At 37.0% G+C, this 19,590-nt stretch overlaps 4 protein-coding genes across 4 annotated transcripts; 3 read left to right on the forward strand and 1 right to left on the reverse strand.

Annotated features, from left to right (window-relative positions):
- The first annotated feature begins 6 nt into the window (after positions 1-6).
- On the forward strand, positions 7-4,539 carry FoxK (forkhead box K). The gene is made up of 5 exons (XM_018516476.1): positions 7-285; positions 1,325-2,113; positions 2,214-2,470; positions 2,546-2,648; positions 2,731-4,539. Exons 1-5 carry the CDS (start codon positions 8-10, stop codon positions 2,906-2,908), a joined length of 1,605 nt encoding a protein of 534 aa, XP_018371978.1. The 5' UTR covers position 7; the 3' UTR covers positions 2,909-4,539.
- A 91-nt stretch (positions 4,540-4,630) lies between these two features.
- On the forward strand, positions 4,631-11,724 carry Grip163 (gamma-tubulin complex component 6). The gene is made up of 17 exons (XM_018516474.1): positions 4,631-5,123; positions 5,327-5,696; positions 5,800-6,014; positions 6,094-6,332; positions 6,405-6,504; positions 6,568-6,924; positions 7,204-7,314; positions 7,385-7,555; positions 7,628-7,920; positions 8,012-8,231; positions 8,319-8,550; positions 8,631-8,823; positions 8,934-10,605; positions 10,676-10,885; positions 10,967-11,139; positions 11,209-11,561; positions 11,647-11,724. Exons 2-16 carry the CDS (start codon positions 5,504-5,506, stop codon positions 11,507-11,509), a joined length of 4,680 nt encoding a protein of 1,559 aa, XP_018371976.1. The 5' UTR covers positions 4,631-5,123; positions 5,327-5,503; the 3' UTR covers positions 11,510-11,561; positions 11,647-11,724.
- IleRS-m (Isoleucyl-tRNA synthetase, mitochondrial) lies at positions 11,668-15,924 on the reverse strand. The gene is made up of 15 exons (XM_018516475.1): positions 15,606-15,924; positions 15,300-15,422; positions 15,078-15,225; positions 14,804-15,008; positions 14,413-14,723; positions 14,130-14,296; positions 13,802-14,038; positions 13,550-13,722; positions 13,343-13,481; positions 13,098-13,255; positions 12,884-13,027; positions 12,592-12,805; positions 12,266-12,518; positions 12,021-12,202; positions 11,668-11,920 (listed from the first exon to the last, which is right to left on the reverse strand). The coding sequence occupies exons 1-15, from the start codon at positions 15,816-15,818 to the stop codon at positions 11,687-11,689; spliced, it is 2,901 nt and encodes a 966-aa protein (XP_018371977.1). The 5' UTR covers positions 15,819-15,924; the 3' UTR covers positions 11,668-11,686.
- Positions 15,925-17,038: 1,114 nt separating this feature from the next.
- LOC108766895 (mevalonate kinase) lies at positions 17,039-18,372 on the forward strand. The gene is made up of 2 exons (XM_018516448.1): positions 17,039-17,989; positions 18,118-18,372. Exons 1-2 carry the CDS (start codon positions 17,039-17,041, stop codon positions 18,370-18,372), a joined length of 1,206 nt encoding a protein of 401 aa, XP_018371950.1.
- Positions 18,373-19,590: the final 1,218 nt, after the last annotated feature.

The raw sequence follows: 19,590 nt of genomic DNA on the forward strand, positions 1-19,590 counted from the left end.
GTCGAAGATGCAGTGGAATCCGGAGTCGAGCGGGGCGCCGATAGCGCGGCTCGAGGCCCGCGAGTTCGAGTACATGGTTAGGCAACGACGCATCACGATCGGCCGCAACAGCAGCAAGGGTGAGGTCGACGTTAACATGGGCCACTCCAGCTTTATCTCGCGCCGGCACCTCGAAATCTTCTACGAGCATCCATTTTTCTATATGGTCTGCAACGGCAAGAACGGCGTATTCGTCGACGGGGTATTTCAACGCAAAGGCGCCCCTGTCTATCAACTGCCAAAGACGTGAGTCTCCACTCTCCTCGCGGACGTTATTTATTTATTTATTTATTATTGTTTCACGCGCGCGCGACCGCCGGCCTTCTCTCCTGTATTAAACACCACCGGGTGTTGTTTTTTCTTAGCCATGCTGTAACTCGCGTCGCTATGCCACGAGTTATGATAGGAAATCAAAGGTTTAATCATCTTGGAATATTTATGTCTGTTACCTTCAATTTTATCTTCTTTAAGTGAAGCTCATAAAGAACTTTCATTTGTCGTCCCTTTCTTCTTAGTCGTTAGATAATAGATAAAGGTAGCCATGACCCTGACAATTATGAAAGATGATTATGTAAAAATGGACGAACATTAAAAGAGTGACAATTATTCTTGTAACAGAAACAACTCTAGTCTTTAGGTCTGTTCTTTTCAGTTCAATTTGTTACGCCGTTTGTTTCGTTCTTTTCTGTCCAACATGGAGAGAAAAAGAGAAAAGAAACAATACAAGTTTACCTGAAAAGAACAAGCTATTTATAAAAACGTGATCAAACAGAGATTCTGGATTTTTGTTGATATTAATAATAATTATAAGTCATGTAACAATTTAGAACCATAATGAAATATGAATGGTGTGTACTTTTTCAGACGATAAATTTATTTTTTAATTTATTATTATTAATCCTCTACTCCCTGACCAATTTGGACTTTGAAGACATAGTCAATTTTGATTGTAAATTCTTGTGAATAAATTTAAATCTGTAGAAAATAAGTCCAATCCGAGTTTTATGATAGTAAAAACTTGCTAAAGTTTTTATACACACACACACACACACACACACACACATAAGTATGCAAAAATTTTTTTAGATTTTCATACAATGTAAAAAAATTTGGAACTATATAAAAATCTGCATTAAAGCTCAAAAATCCAAGTTGTTGACAAAAGACGTAAAATTTTACATAGCTGATGGAGAGTTAATATATTTATTATCATTGAATTCATCTAATTAATGATAATACTGTTTCGAATATCTTATAACTACAATCAACTTTAATGGTGTTTCAGATGTACATTCAGATTTCCAAGTACAACGATAAAGCTGATGTTCCAGTCACTTGTTGACGAGCAGGAACAGAGTAACATTCGCGTGCCCTCTCCACCGAAGCAGCGGGCACCACTACCTCCTCTGCGAATAAACATACCGGACGCTGGATACAGCAGCCCTTTTCCGTCACCTACGGGAACAATAAGCGCCGCTAATTCGTGTCCGGCAAGTCCGCGTGCCGGTCAGGGTAGAAGAAACATTTCGGCGGATTTGCAGATGGTTGCGGCGTATGCCGCTTCCGTAGCAAACGATTCGCAGAATTCCACTTTGGATAGGCATAGCTTGGATAGGCATGACGGTGGACAGAGCTCCAGCAGGCAAATAAGCCCAGAGCCTGGTGCTGATGCTCGTTATCGAGGTAACAGTTCGGGACCGAATGGTACAGCACCACATTACAGTCCACCAAAAGATGACTCGAAACCACCGTACTCCTATGCGCAACTGATTGTCCAAGCAATCGCCTCGGCGCACGATAAACAGCTTACCTTATCAGGCATCTATTCATACATCACCAAGCACTATCCGTATTATAGAACCGCAGATAAAGGTTGGCAGAATTCTATACGGCATAATTTGTCGTTGAATCGCTACTTTATCAAAGTGCCCAGGAGTCAAGAAGAGCCAGGGAAGGGTTCTTTCTGGAAGATTGATCCTCAGTCGGAGAATAAACTCATTGAGCAGGCGTTCAGACGAAGACGGCAACGTGGTGTACCATGTTTCCGTGCGCCCTTTGGAACACTATCATCAAGGTAACTTTAAAAAAAGCTCTATGTTGTCTATATCATACATATATATCGATTGATAATTTATTTAATATTAATTTAACACCATTTATGCTCCAATCAACAGAAGTGCTCCAGCATCTCCATCTCATGTAGGAATCAGTGGATTAATTACGCCCGAGTGTCTAAGCAGAGAGGCTTCCCCTGGACCCGAATCTTATCCGGACAGTTCGGTTCCATCTCCGGCTGGGCAACTCGCGACAAGTCAGTCAGCACCCGGTTCTCCCGGACATCCGTATACACCGTCCCAGACAACTCATAAGGGACGCCTGATGCAAACAGTGGTAACAAATGGTGTCAGTGGCGATGCCACAGGAAGAGAAGGTAATTGTTTTTGTCTTGTAATCTAAAAAATTTCTTCTTTTTAAGAAATACTTTATGGCTCCCTTCTTGAAACAGAAAAATATTTGGTGCCTGGGAATGCTGTAGAGGACCATTCTTTATCTCCAGCTGGCCAATATAGTCCAGCTCCTGTTATTGTACAAACAACCTATAATTACAGGTATAATTACGTTCTTAATTCGCATGGTATTTTATTGATATACATAATTTACAATTTCGTGTGAATTTTCTGTTTGCAACAGTGGAAATTTTATCAGCCCCGATGCTGGCATTGGGGGGGTTAGCAAACGCACTCATGAAGAATCAGACAGCTCGCCAGGTTCACCGGCCCCGCTTGCGATCGTCGAGAGCCCCGAGCCTCCTGAACATCAGCCATCGCAATCTAAACGTCAACGTATTCACGAAATGGATGATCATTGAACTGATATATCTAGCATCCTGTTACGTAGAACATTACATTTACATTATTTGCCTGTCGTCGAACACACACACTGCAAACTTCATTTTATTTTAACCGCATAACCTGCTTTAGACTGCACATAATCGAGATCGAGCGTCAGTTCTATGTTCTCGCGAGAATTGCGAGAAACTGTTGTGTGTACGAGCCCGCAAAAGAAAATCAACCACTGAGAGAAAGAACGAGCAGAAGACACTTTTCCTATCCTAGACTTCATGTTCTCAACATGATTTTCTCAACAACAGTCAATGTACATAAGATATATATATACTTTATTAAATGCTTTCTCTTTATGACTTGTTAACTTCGGCAGAAGATATAGTATATATGTATATGGAGCTTATTTGATCGGAGGTCATCCAAAATAGTAACAGCAGCTGTTGCGCTGACACATCAAATTGCAATAATGTGATGCGGTAATGTGTGCCATTCAGCGTTTAGCCGATATATTAAATAGACAAAGAAGAGAAGAGAAAACAAGAGTGTTATCCAGTGTAATCCATTGAATTGAATGGAGCGAAAATGCGATTTATCCATAGCTGAATCCACTGACCGACATCCATTTCATTCGCGCGATTTTTGTTTTCGTATTATCGCTTGCACCGGCTTGGCGTCGTCATCGCGACTAATGAAGATTAACGATAGGCAAAGTGATAAGAGAGCTGAAAAATAATAGATTATTACAATTAGCGCTCTTTTAAGACGCTCAATCGAACATTCTATCTGAGGACAAAGATAAGACGCAGAATATACTATCAGTATAACAATGAGAAAGCCGATAAAAAACGGGCGGATAAAACCGACGAGCTTTTGTAACGTTAACGATGTGGTCTCTGTTAGAGATTGTTACCAGAGCCAGAGGAAACAAAAAAAATAGAGCCTTATAATGTATGTTTCACATTGTATAATTAATGTAAGGACGCGATTTTATGTTAGTAGAATCTAATTCAAGCTGATCGAGCGGCTATACACGGGAACATATTGTATAAACATAATACTTCTCCTGTAGGGAGTTCACGTGCGCTGGTCCGGCGGGAAGTAGGGGAAGACAAGGGGGAAGAGAATATCTTCCGTCAAGGATTTTTTTTGAATTTTTTTTTTTTCATTCCGAGTTCTCGCCGCCCTTCGAATAATATGGTCGATTGTTTCGTTGCCGCAATGAAATGATTCGTAATCTAATCATTTATAATAGTCTCATTTTTAATTAATATAGGAGAAGCTGTTTCAAATTAAAAGAAAAAAAAATAGATAAAGGTAAAACGAAAGCGAAAGACAGGCGAAAGAGTTTTGTAAAACAATGTCGAGAGGAAAAATGATAATAATGCGATCGACGATAATGATGCCAAACTCGATTACTGGTTCCTCCTGCGATCGGTTTACTTTTCTCGTGCAATCGTAGTTAATCTTAAACTCGCCGATTCCCCTAGAACATCGGCGTTAGGCAAGATAAAAATAAACATAAAAAAAAACAGGAAAAAACGACACATAGTAGCGTTAGATTTACGATGGAGCAAAAGGAGGGGCAGCAGGATTGAACGTAGATGCGTTATACAGAGATCGGAAAAGAGCGTGGTGCAATAAAGAGGCAAAAAAAAAAGAAAGAAAAAGGGAAGGAAAAACGAAATTTATTTTTCGCACCTTTCGCGAGAGCGAGCATTCTATCTGAAACGTTTATTTTTCTATAGTCGGACGTACATGAGCACAACAAAGGGTGGTTTTTGGAGGATGATACTGCTAGACGGATTACACGCTGTACAGTGTTGATACGTATGTATCACGAGCGACGTATGTCACTATTATTATACATATACGTACATACGTGTGCGAGATGCGTGTACACACGCAGCAAATAGTAAAATAATATTCGCGGACGCGAGTGTCACGTGTGCTCGCGAAAAATCGATATGCGAACAGGTATACGTGCGCGCTACATATACACACTCTCCTTCAATGTCACGATGTGCATGTATGTGTGCATATGTATAATAACGCAATAAAATTAATACTACATCGTCATTCCGTTGTGCTCCTTCATTTTTTCCTATTTATATCTCCACGTGTTTTATTTTTTTCCAACATCGAGTTCCAAATTCGATCGAGAAGAATGTCAGCTCGATTGAAGTTTCAGTCTCCAATTTTTCGTTTAACGGCGCTGTATTTTCTGTTGCCATGTCGCCGGTGATTACATCTTCCAACATCTTCATGATTACGGGTCTGTTTTCTGTGGTTGAACTAGCTGTACACTTTTTGAACTTAAAGTGAGAAAGGTTTATATGTTTGATATTTGTTGGAAGCGAGAAAGAGAGTTCTAGTGCAGGAGCAGAAAACAGACCATCAATATATATCTCTTTCTCTCGCTCACTCATTTTTTATATGATCAGCCGTTTCACACTCGCCAGTCGCCACTAGAGGTCTTCCGGGTCCTCGCAATTCCAGAATCCCCCATCTCTCCGCGAGTCGCGTTGTTATGGCTGACTATGGCATTATGAAAATAATCGCCGTCTCCCGCGACTCGTCGCAACGATTAATCAACAATCGGTTGAGGGAGTATTTCGATCATGGATCTAGAACGGGGCGACGCTAACATCTACGAGCTCGTCACGCAGCTGGTCAGCCACACGTTGCAGAGGAATCGCTTGGAGAATGGGAGTTCCTACATGCCGCCCAAGAGCGATGTCAAAATAGTGAAGAACTTTCGCTCGAAGGTTTATGAGATATTGTTAAATAAGAGTAATAAGACGTACAATCAAGGTACATTTGTATGCCTTAAATCAATGGAACAAGAATAAATAAAGACAAAAAATAATACATGTATTTTTTTCAAATAATAATACTTTGTTGATCATAATTACAGAAAGTGCAGCAAAATCTGATATTGATCCTCTAGTGGAGATCTTGAAGCATGCTTTCGTTCTCAGGCTAGCCCTGAAACGCGTGTCAGAGGCGAAAAAGTTAGAAAGTTTGATAAGCGAGCTATATTCCGAGGAGGATAACGCAGACACTGTAATTTATACCTTACAATTGTTGATAAAGCTCAAAAATTTTCAGACTGACACAGGAACTGCATTGGTACTTATTTCGCCTGTTTGATCATACAATCAGTTTTTAGAATTGATGTCAAAGCTAATGGGAATCAAATTTTGTTTAGGATGTATTTCACTATGGTAAAACCAATCCTTTCTTGCCTGAGGATGCTACATCTACGAATGGTGTACCAATGTTCCAAACATATCCCATTGAATCCTTTATCTTGCCGGAAAAGTTTGAGGCGATGCTGGGCATACGCAGAACCTGTACCAGGCAAGATATAGCGACCAATTTTGTTAGCAGAGTGTCTTTCGAAGATCAGTGTGTATCAAAAGCCATTCTAGGTATCCAAACAATTAGGTATGATCGCAATGATGTTAGGCTTTATTTCCTATAAACAAATATCTAGTTTTTTTTTATTTATTATTTTAGATGTAATAACACTATTGAAATGTCTCCCTGCATATCGAGCTGTACTGAAAATACAGCAAAACAATGTAACATAATTGCTCCTTTCTCAACACATATTATGGTAAGTTATATATATATTTTATACATTTGCTTATAATAAATAAATTATACTTTTTTTTATCAGGTTGAACAAATAAATAAGATATATTTATCTACACCAAGATTTATGTCAAATATGACTTTACCCTGTGAATGGATAAAGTCTGTAGATAATCGAATTCAGAATCGTTTCTGTGTTGTATCGTCAGAAAAATCCGATCGTAGTTTTACAAACGAATCAAAAAGCGTTGCGAGTAACATTGATTTAATATGGAAAGAGATATTGTCTTCTGACAATCGTGTCTCTAAATTACGAACGTGGGAATCTCTCGGAGCACCGGAGTTTTCCAAACAGTTGTTATTTGTCACTGATCTGCCAGAAACCGCGCTGCACTTAGCGAGGATAAGACAAACAAGTATTTTATCACTGCTGCCAAAGAAGGTAAAGACAACAATGTCTGTGCAAATATATCATGCAAAAATTGTTCTTTTTATTAGGTGTTAAACTTAATTCCTGCCGTTTTTCGTCTCCAAAATTGATTTGTTTCGAAGGGAAATACCTTAATCAAAGTATTATTAATAAAGTATTATTAATTAGTAATAAAGTAGAAAATGGAGGAAATTACTTTGATTAAGGTATTCATTCATCTTCCCTTCGAAACAAATCAATTTTAAAGACGAAAAACAACAGGAATTAAGTTTAACACCTAATATGTTATAGGCAATAAATTCCATATCTCTAATGTCGGAGGTTTCGTCTGAGCAATTTTTATCGGACGTCAAATTGTTGTTATTTGGTATAGATTCAGACTCTTTTAAATATGATACCGTGGTACGTAGATTTAATGAACTACGCTAGCGTACAATTGCGAGTTTTATACGTCATGATAGTCTTATTTCAGACAGGATTTAAATTAGAGGAGAACATTACAGTGCATGGCATAAACTTCGAGTCACTGAAAATTACTTGCCAAGAAGCGATTTCTTGGGGCAACAGTTTCAAGTGTTTGTCGCGTCTTGTCATGCCCGATCCACAAACGGGTAAATTGCAGCAGCACGGTCTCATATTCAAGGTACATATAATTGTACGAATTCTTATGGTGCAGTCTATTCATATTTTTTAATTACATGCGATTCAATTGTAGGCAATGTGCGCCAATATCAAAGAGCTACTCCTTTATTATCGCTCGGCATTGCAAAGGATTCTTAACAGACATAAATTTCCTGGATTGTTGAGTCTATTGAAACAGATTCGTCCGCTGGCGCGTTTAATCACGGAAGTCGCGAGACTGTGCGGTTGTAGTACAAATCAATGCATTTTAGGTGGTGGCAGTGGAATTTTAACACACATTTACAAAGAGGTGACCAAGGTCACCAATCCAAAGATCGCATTGGTGTTTTATTCCATATTAAAATCATGCTGTGAAGTCTACTTTCGGTGAGAAAACGTCATGTCTTTTTTTTTTGTATTGTTCACAAAAAGACAAAAAATATTAAATCGGACAAATATTTACTAATTATTCTTGTAGGTTGTTGCAAAATTGGTTGTTTGAGGGGACATGTGATGACATTTACGGAGAATTTATGATTGAAGCACGGTCTCACTATCTGCGGAAGAGAGGACGCAAGTTTTGGACGGAAAGTTTCGCAATCGATACCAAATCGGTACCTGGTTTCTTATCGGAATTGTCGGAGTCGATATTGCAATGTGGGAAGACGTTACGACTCTTAAAAATTTGCAGTCCCAAGGTTATTACTGTTTATTATTGAAGCTTGTTTGTTTTTATAAATTTAATTGTGAATCAATAAAAAGATGTTTTAATGTTTGCATTTTAGAATCCTGTATGTAATGTGTCTCTCAACGCTCAACCGGAAATGAGAGTCTGCTTGAGTGTGTCTATGCTGCGAGAACAATTGCTAAGGTGTCAGGAATACGAACGTAAAGGCGAGGCGGCATTGGGACCAATCGTATCTCTTTTATCCGCAATTCAGGATGAAAAGAAAACTGAAAGGGAAACAGCTGAGCTCGTGATACGCGCACAACAAGAAACGTTGTTGAGGCTGGATAGTAAGATATACTTACGTTTTCGATTTAATTCTAAATTAAAGATGTATATATGTAACAGTTTCCATGATGTTTTTGTTCAGAGCAACGCAAAGAACTTAGCATGAAAGCCGCGCAAAATAAACGGGAATTACTGCAAGAATTGAAGCAACAGGCGGAAGCGAGTGCTTTGATTAAAGAAAAGGAAAAAGAGAATGAAATGCTAGCTGACAAATTGTTGCTCGAAAAGATTAATCGAGAACAGGAAGAAATGCGGGAACAACAGCAAGCCGAGAAGTGAGATTTAATACTTTAAATTTAAATGAAAAAAAAAAGGTCACTGGAGAATGATCGTCACTGATTTTAATTTTAAATATTTATGGCATTAATTATTTTGTTTGTTTCAGGGAAACTCTTGTAAACTATTATGATAAATTAACTGCTGATATAGAGAGCAATCGTGCACGATCCATTTGGCGACAGGCGCGAATGAGTCATTTTGAAAGAAGAGTAGAATTTTTAAAATCTGTAAAGAAACTCAATACAGAAATGTCGGAAAATGCTACTACATTAAGTTCCGATGAAAATATAGTCGTCGATATTGACGAACAAAATAAAAATACGTCCGAAGCAGAAGCTGTGTCGAGCCAAGATGAAAATAGCAACTTTGCGGAAAACGGCTTGCTGGATGTAGCTGCGATAGACATTTCCGATCAGAGCAAACCTAAAGATCTTTTGAACGTTGAGCACTTGGATGTTTCGCCTGTCGAAAATTGTGAGCCCGACAAAGATATTGCATCGGATGAGAAAATTACAATTGAGGATTCCCCCATTACGATGGATACACAGAATGTACATCTACCGCAAGAAACTCCATCATTAAATTATAAGGTCTATAAGAAAAATAACGAGAAGAGCGACCTGCAGGATTTCCTGCGTGACGAAGCAATGAAAAACATTCATACTATAATAAATGGTGACGATAAAACGAGTGCGCTCAATACTCGTTTAAACAACATCTTGGAAGCCAACGAGGTGACCGAGAGAATTATTGGTGCTATTAACAGGCCTAAGTCCTTAGCTATTAACAGGATAGATAATATGACCGTTGCACAAACCAACAAACTTAAAGTCCTAATGCAAGAGTATGGTATGACTCCGAATAACAATGAGCTCAGTACAATACTTACGAACAATCAAAGATTTATTGATCGCACAAATACAAATGGTAATAATCAGATATTAATTGATATCACTAGTGAATCAAGCTCGAATAATACGAAAGAAAACATGAACAATAATGTCTTTTCAACAACTAATATCCGACTGCCAGCAGAAACGATGAATATACATGGGCCTACGAATGACGAAGAATGTTCAAATAAGACTAACAATACAAATAATGAAGCAAACGAGCCGATATTGAATAATATGCAGCAGCAGAATAATATAGATACACCGATGTCATGTACGACCGACAATTTCACCACAGCATCGATTCATACTCCTTTGTCGCAGATACCGAATAGCGACGATATATTTGCTTTGAACGCCGGTCAGGAAGTCTCGTCTTTATCCGACGATATGACGAAGTCGATCACAGAAGAAACATGCTTCGAGTCTCCGATGAGCAGTAATTTCAAGCTGCCGAATCTATTCGGTGTTAGTTCTGACGTGAAATCGTCGACCGCACCTTCGTCTCTGACCATAGCTGATGTTGAGATGATCGATCATACGTCCCTCCAAGTGTACTTGGAGAAATCCGTCATTATTCCCCTGCAGATACAAACCCGGCTGGTTAATAATGCGATCATTAAATACCTGGTGAATGAGCACAACATGCTTTCGCATTTGCACAGTTTACGTAGTTATTTCTTCCTTTTGAACGGCGAATTCGCAAAGAGTCTCACGGACTCGCTTTATTCGCGGCTCTACGCAATATCCGCGCCAATCGAACTCTTTAATTCCGCTACCCTTACGAATCTCTTGGAGAAAGCGCTGATGAACTCGTTCAGCAATAATTACGCCCATTCAGAACTTTTGAGTCTTTCTGCCGTTGACAAACCATGCCAGTTATACGTAAGTGCGGTTATCCGTTTTTAATTATTATTATGATACTTGTTCCGATATCAATAACAGTTCCTTGCAGATTTCAGATCCGAATGTGTTAGAATGTCTTTGTCTCAATTATAAGATAGCGTGGCCATTGAATATTATTTTAGATGATATGATGATGTTGCAATATAGCAAAGTGTTCAAGTTTTTAATAATGATTGGCAGAATGTCGTGGGTATTACAGGAAGACTTTAATATAATGAAGGTGGAACGTAACGCAGTTAATTCAAAACAATATCACAAGGTAAATCGTTTATCGCAGATATTGAGACATTGAAAAATCAAAGAATTATTCTTATTGATTTTATATGTTTTGCCGATACAGTTGCAGTTATATAGGCACTCCATGACACAATTTATGAATGCTCTTCACAATTATTTAACATGTAGCGTACTACACGCGAGTTGGAATGAGTTCGAGAAGGATCTGCAGAATTCCCGGACAATAGATCAGATTTATCTCTCGCACATGAATTATATTAAAAGGATACTTTCAAGGTAGTCTCTGGGACATGATTGATTTTCCTCAGAACCGAACACCCATGACTCATAACATTCCGATTTCAGGTGCATGCTTAATACACGCGGAGAAAAAATGCGCGTCTGCTTGATCAATATCTTTAAAATCATATTGAAGTTTCACAATCGCTTGAGATCGCAAGCTTGGATTGTTGATAGCACGGATCGGTACAGCCATCCGAATTTCAAGAGCTTGGAACAGATGTACCAATCGTTTTGCGAATGGCGAACGTACATGGCACACGTCGCGCACAAATTGGCTACCAGCGGATACCAGCCGCATCTAACGCATTTTCTTAACTCTTTAAATATAAATGATATGTACGACTTAACGACAAAGCAACAATAGCACTGTGATTAAATTCCGTCTTTTACGATCGATGTATTGAATGTAAAAGAATGTGAGTAATCTCTCTCTCCTGTAGGGATTCATTAAAAGAAATTTAATTTTCAAAAAAAAAAGAAATGTCTCTTATATTTATTTAGTAAAATGAGCGATAGTTGAGAAACAGCCAACCACTATCGCTTACACGGATATCGATGATACATTCGTCACATCGAGTACCTTAATGCAACGACCGCAAAGACCGTTTTTATCTACTTCAGGATATCGCCTGCACCTTTGGCAGAGTATTTTTTCAGTATTATGTAACTCGACCTGTGTCTCTGTTACCGTGGGTGATTCTACTAATATAATTGACGAGAGTTGCAAAATGTCGCATAATTCCGATGTAGAGGATTCCTGATCTTTTTGAAGTATCTGCGAAAAAAAGCAGGTACGACTTACAATGATCATGTTTGATTATTATTATTGCGAGTTAAAGACTGATATAATTTACAATTTATAGAAAGTGCCTCACCGAAAGTGATTTATAGTCATCTTTCGAAGCCTTTAAGATGCCCGACAATTCCCATGTGTTACGATCAGCCGATATGTTCACCTTGCTTCTCAAGCTTAGAGCTATTTCTACATGCCTAGCAATTTCTGGTTGATGCCAAGTTTCCGGTACTTTATATTCAGTATGATACAGTGGCACTGACGCTGTAAATAATATATGAACAATAATATAATGTGCGAGAAACGCTTTCTTATTAAATCACCTACCCAAATTTTCAGGGTGGTATAACCACACTTCTTCTGCTAAATGCGGAACGATCGGCGCGATAGATCTCGCAAGCACGGTCAGAGTTTCACGCGTTACTTCTACCGCAGCCAGACGCGTTGGGGACGCTGCTTCATCGCAGTAAAGTCTATCTTTAATCAAATGGCAATACATCGGCGACACAGTGTTTGCCAGAAAATACGTTACTAATTTACTCACGTGGTGATACAAATAATTGTCGTATAAGTTTTGAATCTGTAAGATAGAGAATCAATGTCATAAATGACATAAATAATGTAGATATTATTTAAATATCCTTACGCTTTACCTTTTTGTTATATTGATGCAGAGAATGTAACATGTATTTGTCAAGATAGAGATATTCCGGTTCGACTGTGATTCCTTCACTATACGAGTGTAAAACACCTAAGAGGAATCGTAAGACTAAGCGCAATTTTTGTATAGATTCGTGACTTTCACGCAATAACGTGGTTGTGACTGGAACCTGGCTGTGTTGGCATCCGTGAGTAGCTACCCACCATCTATCAATTTCCTTTTATTAACCTCAACTATTTTATTTCCAGAAATAACGATTGCATTAGAGAATATTTTTAACTGACCTTAGAGTGTCGACACCATATGCCGGATCTTTATTCAAGTTTTCTCCTCCTTTGGTAATTGTCTCGGGATTTATAACGTTTCCAACTGATTTCGACATTTTCGAGGCTTTATCATCGACAGCAAATCCATGCACGAATAACGCGCTTTGGAAAAAGCAACATAAATATATAAATATGAGAGCTGGTATTTATAATTTCATGTTGCGTGAGCTACCTGTAAGGAGAACGTTCTTGAAGAGCAATGGATGTTAGTAATGATGACTGAAACCAACCACGAAACTGATCCATTCCCTCTAAATATAAATCTGCTTTATGTTCTGGTAAAACAGCCGACCATGAAAGACCGCTATCCAACCAAATATCCATGATATCCTTTAAGAAATATAGTCATAAATTTTACTATCATGCATTATTGATATTCGCGATTCTGTTAAAAGAGATTATTAGTTTTGTACATACGCTTCCTCTTTCGAAATCATCTATATTGTCCTTTAATTCCTGCCGAAGTTCACGACCAATTAATTTCTCGGTCGACAGCTCCCACCAATAGTCTGTTCCGTGTCGTTCCATCAGTCTGCACAATCTCTCGACCCATTTTCTACAATACGAAAGTATGTGTAATCCTATTCGAAACTTGTTAATTGTATTGTTAATTAGCAAAATCACCTGCTTGTATACGTATCACCAGTTCGTTTATTGTGTAACACTGGTATTGGTGTTCCCCAGAACCGTTGTCGAGAAATACACCAATACGGTCGTTGCTTAACTTGAGCGACCAATGCGTTCAAATACGACGTCTGATTTTGCTCCGGGTATATCCTTATATTCGCGATGCTGTCCTTGCGTAAAAAAGACATAAGCACACGAGTGATGAATGCGTAATAACATGCCTATTTCAGAAGGATCCACCTGACTTACAATTGCCTTTTCCTTAATAGACTTTATGTCTATGAACCATTGGTGACTCGCGCGAATGATTACAGGCTTCCTGGTTCGCCAATCGTATGGGTAGCTATGCGTAATTGTATCAGTATGTAATACGTCTTCACCGATACGTTGCAAGACCTTATTAGCGCCATCGTTTAGAACATTTAAGCCGGAGAATTCGTCACCCGCTTCTTTGGTGAAACATCCGTCGACGTCTATCAAAGATAACTATAACAGTAATGTGGATTGACCTGATAAAATCATGTAATGCAACTGATTAGAATATAAATTACACCGTCATCGATAAAAGATAGCTTACAACTGGTATATTATTCTCAATAGCGATGAGAAAGTCCTCGGGACCGTGTGCGGGAGCTGTGTGAACCAATCCAGTACCGACATCAGTTGTAACGTGATATCCAGATAAGAATGGCAAACGTTGTTTGGTAATAGGATGGAGATACTTGGCTTCACCTAATTCCTGCCCTGTTAATAAATCATTTTTCATTTATCACTTAGTTGCTATATATAGGATGTCTGATAATGAGATTCCAATGTATACACCTATGTGTATAAAATATTTAGATATAGCTGACTCTTACCCGTAACAGTCGTAATAAATTTTAATGGACCAAGCTTCTGTTCAATATTAGCTAAGCACTCTCGTGCAAGAATATACAGATTTTTCGAATTGTCCTCCACAATACAGTATACAATGTTATTGGAGAAAGTTATAGCTTGATTAGCTATCAATGACCATGGTGTAGTAGTCCAGATAAGGGCATAAAGTGGTTTATTTTCTAAATCTTTTAATCTCGGAGCTAATGTGTGTGTATCAAGTCGCATGCGAATAATAACACTTTTGCTCTTATGAGATTCGTTGTATTCCAGTTCCGATTCTGCTAATGCTGTTCTATAATTATTGAAAATAAAAAAAATCAAAGACTAAAAGAATCTTTTTTAGAATGATTTATGGATATTTCTAATTTATACTTAGAGGACGGTGACCAGTATACTGGTTTAAAAGCTCTAAACACGAGTCCTTTGTCATATAAATTTATAAATTGTTGCATCTGATTCTTCACATATGAAATATGATTCGTGAAATAACATCCTGATTCGTTCCAATCAGCCATAATACCCCACGACGTAAAAGCTTGTCGCTGTTTTATGATAGTGTCACTTGCATATCTTCCAGCTATAAATACAGCAAATTTTAGAAGAACATATTGTGTGTTAAGATATTTATTTATATATGTCAACGTACCTTTGCGGCGAATTTCTAAAGGACTGCCATCTTTTATATCACCAAGTACTTTTTGTTCAATTGGCAAACCGTGACAATCCCAGCCTGGGATATAATGTACTCTTCTACCCGACATAATTTTGCTTCTTAAAGTAATATCCTTAAGGACCTAAAAGGACAAAATAATTCCTAAATATCAGTGCATAACAGTAAGCGTACATAAAATTTTTTATTAATAAAAACCTTGTTAATAGCATGACCCATATGAGGTTCTCCATTTGCATATGGTGGTCCATCATGCAAGATAAAGTCTGGTCCTTCAAGATTCTTCCTTTGCCAGTTGTATAATTCCAAGAAACCGCATTTCTATTGCCAAAAAACACCGGAAAAATCATAGAAAAATATAGATTACCATTGTTTTGTACAATTGAATCATGGTAGCCAGAATTTATACAGCACGCAAATATTCAGCGATTTTATCGGAAAACAGATGTTCTGATTTAGATGCTAAATAATGAAAAAAAAAGTAGATAGACAAAGAGAATCCACCTCTATTAAATAATTATCCATCTCTACTCGTTTTTTACCGCCGAGTCGTGCCGGGAAATTGGTTTGCGGCAACAGCACAGTTTTTGTATAACTTTGTTTTGTGGTGCTCTTCATGCCTCTCAACCATATTGCGTGACAGAATTCTGCGTAAGTCCGCAAAGTAAACCCGGTTGTTTTAAACAATTGCCTCATCTTCGTGCTAAGTACGGACATCACTCAAATACAAAAAGACACTTTCTTTTAACCTTATCTCCTAACCTCAATTCTTCCACTCGAGCCTGTTACGCCATTTTTAAATGTCAAATCTCATCGACTTGACACGCATGTGCTGTGCATTACGATCTATTTCAAATAAGTAAGGCCCTGCGCACAATGGAGGAAGTATTAGGAACAGGAATAGATATTAAGATTTCAACCTATCAGAAACCATATATTCCGGTGTAACTGGTATCTGATAGGTTAAAATCTTAATATCTATTCCTGTTCCTAATATTTCCTCCATTGTGCGCAGGGCCTAAAGCTCACTATATATCGATACCGTGAGATATCGATATTTCTTCTATGAGCTTTTGAAATCTTTTATTCTTATATTAACCCCTTTTCGATTTACTTACATCATTTTCGGTATATTTTTAATTATTTATATTTTCTATATTTTCGCTATCTTTAATGGAGAAATTTTGAGAGAAATTTATAATATTCTACAAATTTAATACATCAACCGTTTTTCATAAATTCAATATTTACAATCTTGTTTATGTATGTTCTGATGATTGTGTGAGGGTCATTGTTTGTTAAATTATTATTTTAAAAAATCGTTATCTTTTATGTCCCTTTAACCGTCTTCTAGCAAAGTAATACACGTAGTATCTTTAAAGAAGGTGACAGACTAACTTGATTGATGTTAAATTTGTACTTGCTGAATTTTAGTTATTGTGTGAGCTGTTTCAAGGAAAACTTTGATCTTACGTTTTAGGTAATGTATATGTATTATTAACAGTTATATAAATATATATTCCGTTATTTTAAAATATTAACGTAAATTTGGCAATTTTTAAAGCTCCAATAATTCAAAATACATTATCTAAACTTGTGCATAAAAAAAAAAAAAAGAAAAACAATTTGAGCTGTCCTGTTAAAAATTAGGAAAATAAGAAAAGCCGAGTAGGCGAGTAATGTCTTGTTAAATTTCGCATAAAATGTATACGATTCATAATGATTAGTGGCAAATTAAATTGTCAGAGTTATAAGACTTTAAGACTTATAAGACGTTCTATTTAATCATATAACGCGTGAGAGTGATAAATATTATCTGTGAACAATTTTCTCAGATATTCATTTGCGAGAGTAACGCACAATCTTATGAAAAATTTAATTTACATTCCATCTTTCGAAATTATAAGGTACTAAAAAAACTTTTTTTGTAAAAAAGCATGTATAGGTTCAACTTATCCGCACCAGGTACGATGTTTTTATGCGGAGAACCCAACAGACGTAACAAAACTTGTATAGCAGCCAGCTTAGACATGCGTACCACACTCACGTTCTCTTCGTTTCCTCCAGCAGTAGTTCGAAGAGAATTTATCGGAATAGATTTCTCCAGTATCCAATTACACGTGAAAATACCTTTACGCCAATTTTATATACACTTCTATGGCGAAAATTACAATAACATATTTTCTCGTATTACGTTGCATGAAATGGTAAAAAATTTTATCACTTCCATGACGGACTATGACGGCATATACGAACCCAGCAACCAGGCTCATCAATTAAGTTTACAAGCATTCTTTTTCCTTCTCATCCTTATAAGCCATGAAGAACATATCAACATATCAGCATCTTTTATTGTGAAGCTATCAACGGAATTGCCGATCGGTGAGGGTCTGGGCAGTTCGGCATCGTTCGCGGTATGTCTCGCGGCGTGCTTTTGGCGTTGGTCCCTTCTGCAGAGAGGGACTGTTCTCTACGAATTTGACATACCAGATCTCCTGAAGATCTCGAATTATGCTCAGAATTGTGATTCTATTATATACAATTCCCCGACTAAGATTGGTACCATAATATCCACGTACGGCATGATAAAAATATTCGACGGAGGGGTAAAAAGTACACCGACATCACAGTCTTTTTTTAATTTGCCAGACATGAAAATCCTGCTAGTCTTTTCGAATGTTAGCCAGAAAACGGAAAGCAAAAAGAATATAAAAATTGAAGCGTTGAAGAATCCATGTTTGTTAATCGATTTCATCCTGAATGGTATCGAAGTAATATCAACTATGTTTATTTATATGCTTGATATTATTGACATAAAAATATATAATTATTTAAAAAAAAAAAACAGTCAATCTATTGATCTAACAGATAATTATAAAACATTATTGGTAAGTTTTATTATCTGAACTTTGGTATAATTTTTATTATACGTACTTGTGACGATTATCTCTTAGATATTTCCGTATATCGCTATATACGCGTAAAAAACTTTAATTTTTTTTAACGTATTTTGCAGGATATTATTCACATGAATCAAGGACTACTAAAAGCATTAGGCATGTCGCATCCAAACCTGGACATTATTTGCGCAGTTGCTGAAAGTTTTTCACTCGCGGGGAAGCTTGCAAGTAAAGATGGAAGTGGATACGCTTTCATTTTGTTACCGAATAGCACAGATGAAGACATCCAAAATCTTATCACGATATTGGAGTCGTATAATTTCCCTGCTGAGATAACCACTTTGAATTGTAGCGGAATAAGAGTTGAATAACGATTAAATTAACAATTTAATGGTCAAATAAATATATGAGCAACGTACACTATTAAGATGACAACAAGTATGCAGAGATATACAGATATGTTATGGAGTTTGATATATATTCTTTGTGTTAACGAAATATTAAAAATACAAATATATTAAGATTATATAACAAGATGATAATAAAATATTAACTTTAGCTAATATGTGATTGTCAAAATATTGGATTATAAATTATGTTTTTTTAAATTATTGATTGTATGGCATTTATTATAAATTATGTATATGGTATTTATTATAAATTATATGTTATATTATACTTTTTTATACACATATCATATATATTTTTCTATCCTTTTATTTAGCAATTGTGTATGTATGCGTATGTCTACTTATACATATAAATGACATTAATTTAACCTGGGTCCTTTAGTAAGTACTACGTTGGCATTTACTTCGCTACTTGTATCTGCTGTCCAGACAGATTTTATCCAAATAAATTTTTCCAGTATCATGTTACATGTAAAAATATCTCTAGAAATATATCTCGTATATTTTTACTGGCAAGAATTTCAAATATAAATTTATTGATGTTCAGTTTTCTAAAGAAATAGAAAAGTTTGTCAGCTTGTTAAAGGAATACACCGGTACATAAGAATGTAGTAATCATGCACATCAGTTAAGTTCACAAGCATTCTTTTTTCTTCTCTTTCTTATTGGTAACGAAAGAAACATTACTATGACATCATCCTTTATCGTGAAAATATCGACGAAATTGGCGATCGAAGAAAGTCTGGATAACTCCGCATCCCACGCGGCATGTCTTGCGGCATGTTTTTATCGCTAATCATTTCTGCGAAAAGGGCTTGTCTTCTACGAATTTAACAGTGAACATCTTATAGATATTTTGAAATACGCTCAAAGTTGTGAATCTCTGATATACAATTCTTCAATCATGATCGACTCTGTCATACCTGTGTATGGTTCGATACACGTATTCGGTCAAGAATTAGCAATGTTCACTGGTGTACCGAGTATGGAGATCTGACGGGTTTTCTCGGATGCTAGCCAGAGAACCATAGCCGAGCAAAGCGAGCAAATGAAAATAATATGAAGTAATATCCATTCGTTAAATCTACTCGGAATAGTATCAAGGCTATATTTAAAATGTCTACTGAAACTTTGGATTGAAAATATACGGAATTTAAATGATACTAACATCACCTATAC

The sequence above is a fragment of the Trachymyrmex cornetzi genome, unplaced genomic scaffold, assembly GCF_001594075.2.
Source record: "Trachymyrmex cornetzi isolate Tcor2-1 unplaced genomic scaffold, Tcor1.1 scaffold64, whole genome shotgun sequence".
Lineage (NCBI taxonomy): Eukaryota > Metazoa > Arthropoda > Insecta > Hymenoptera > Formicidae > Trachymyrmex > Trachymyrmex cornetzi.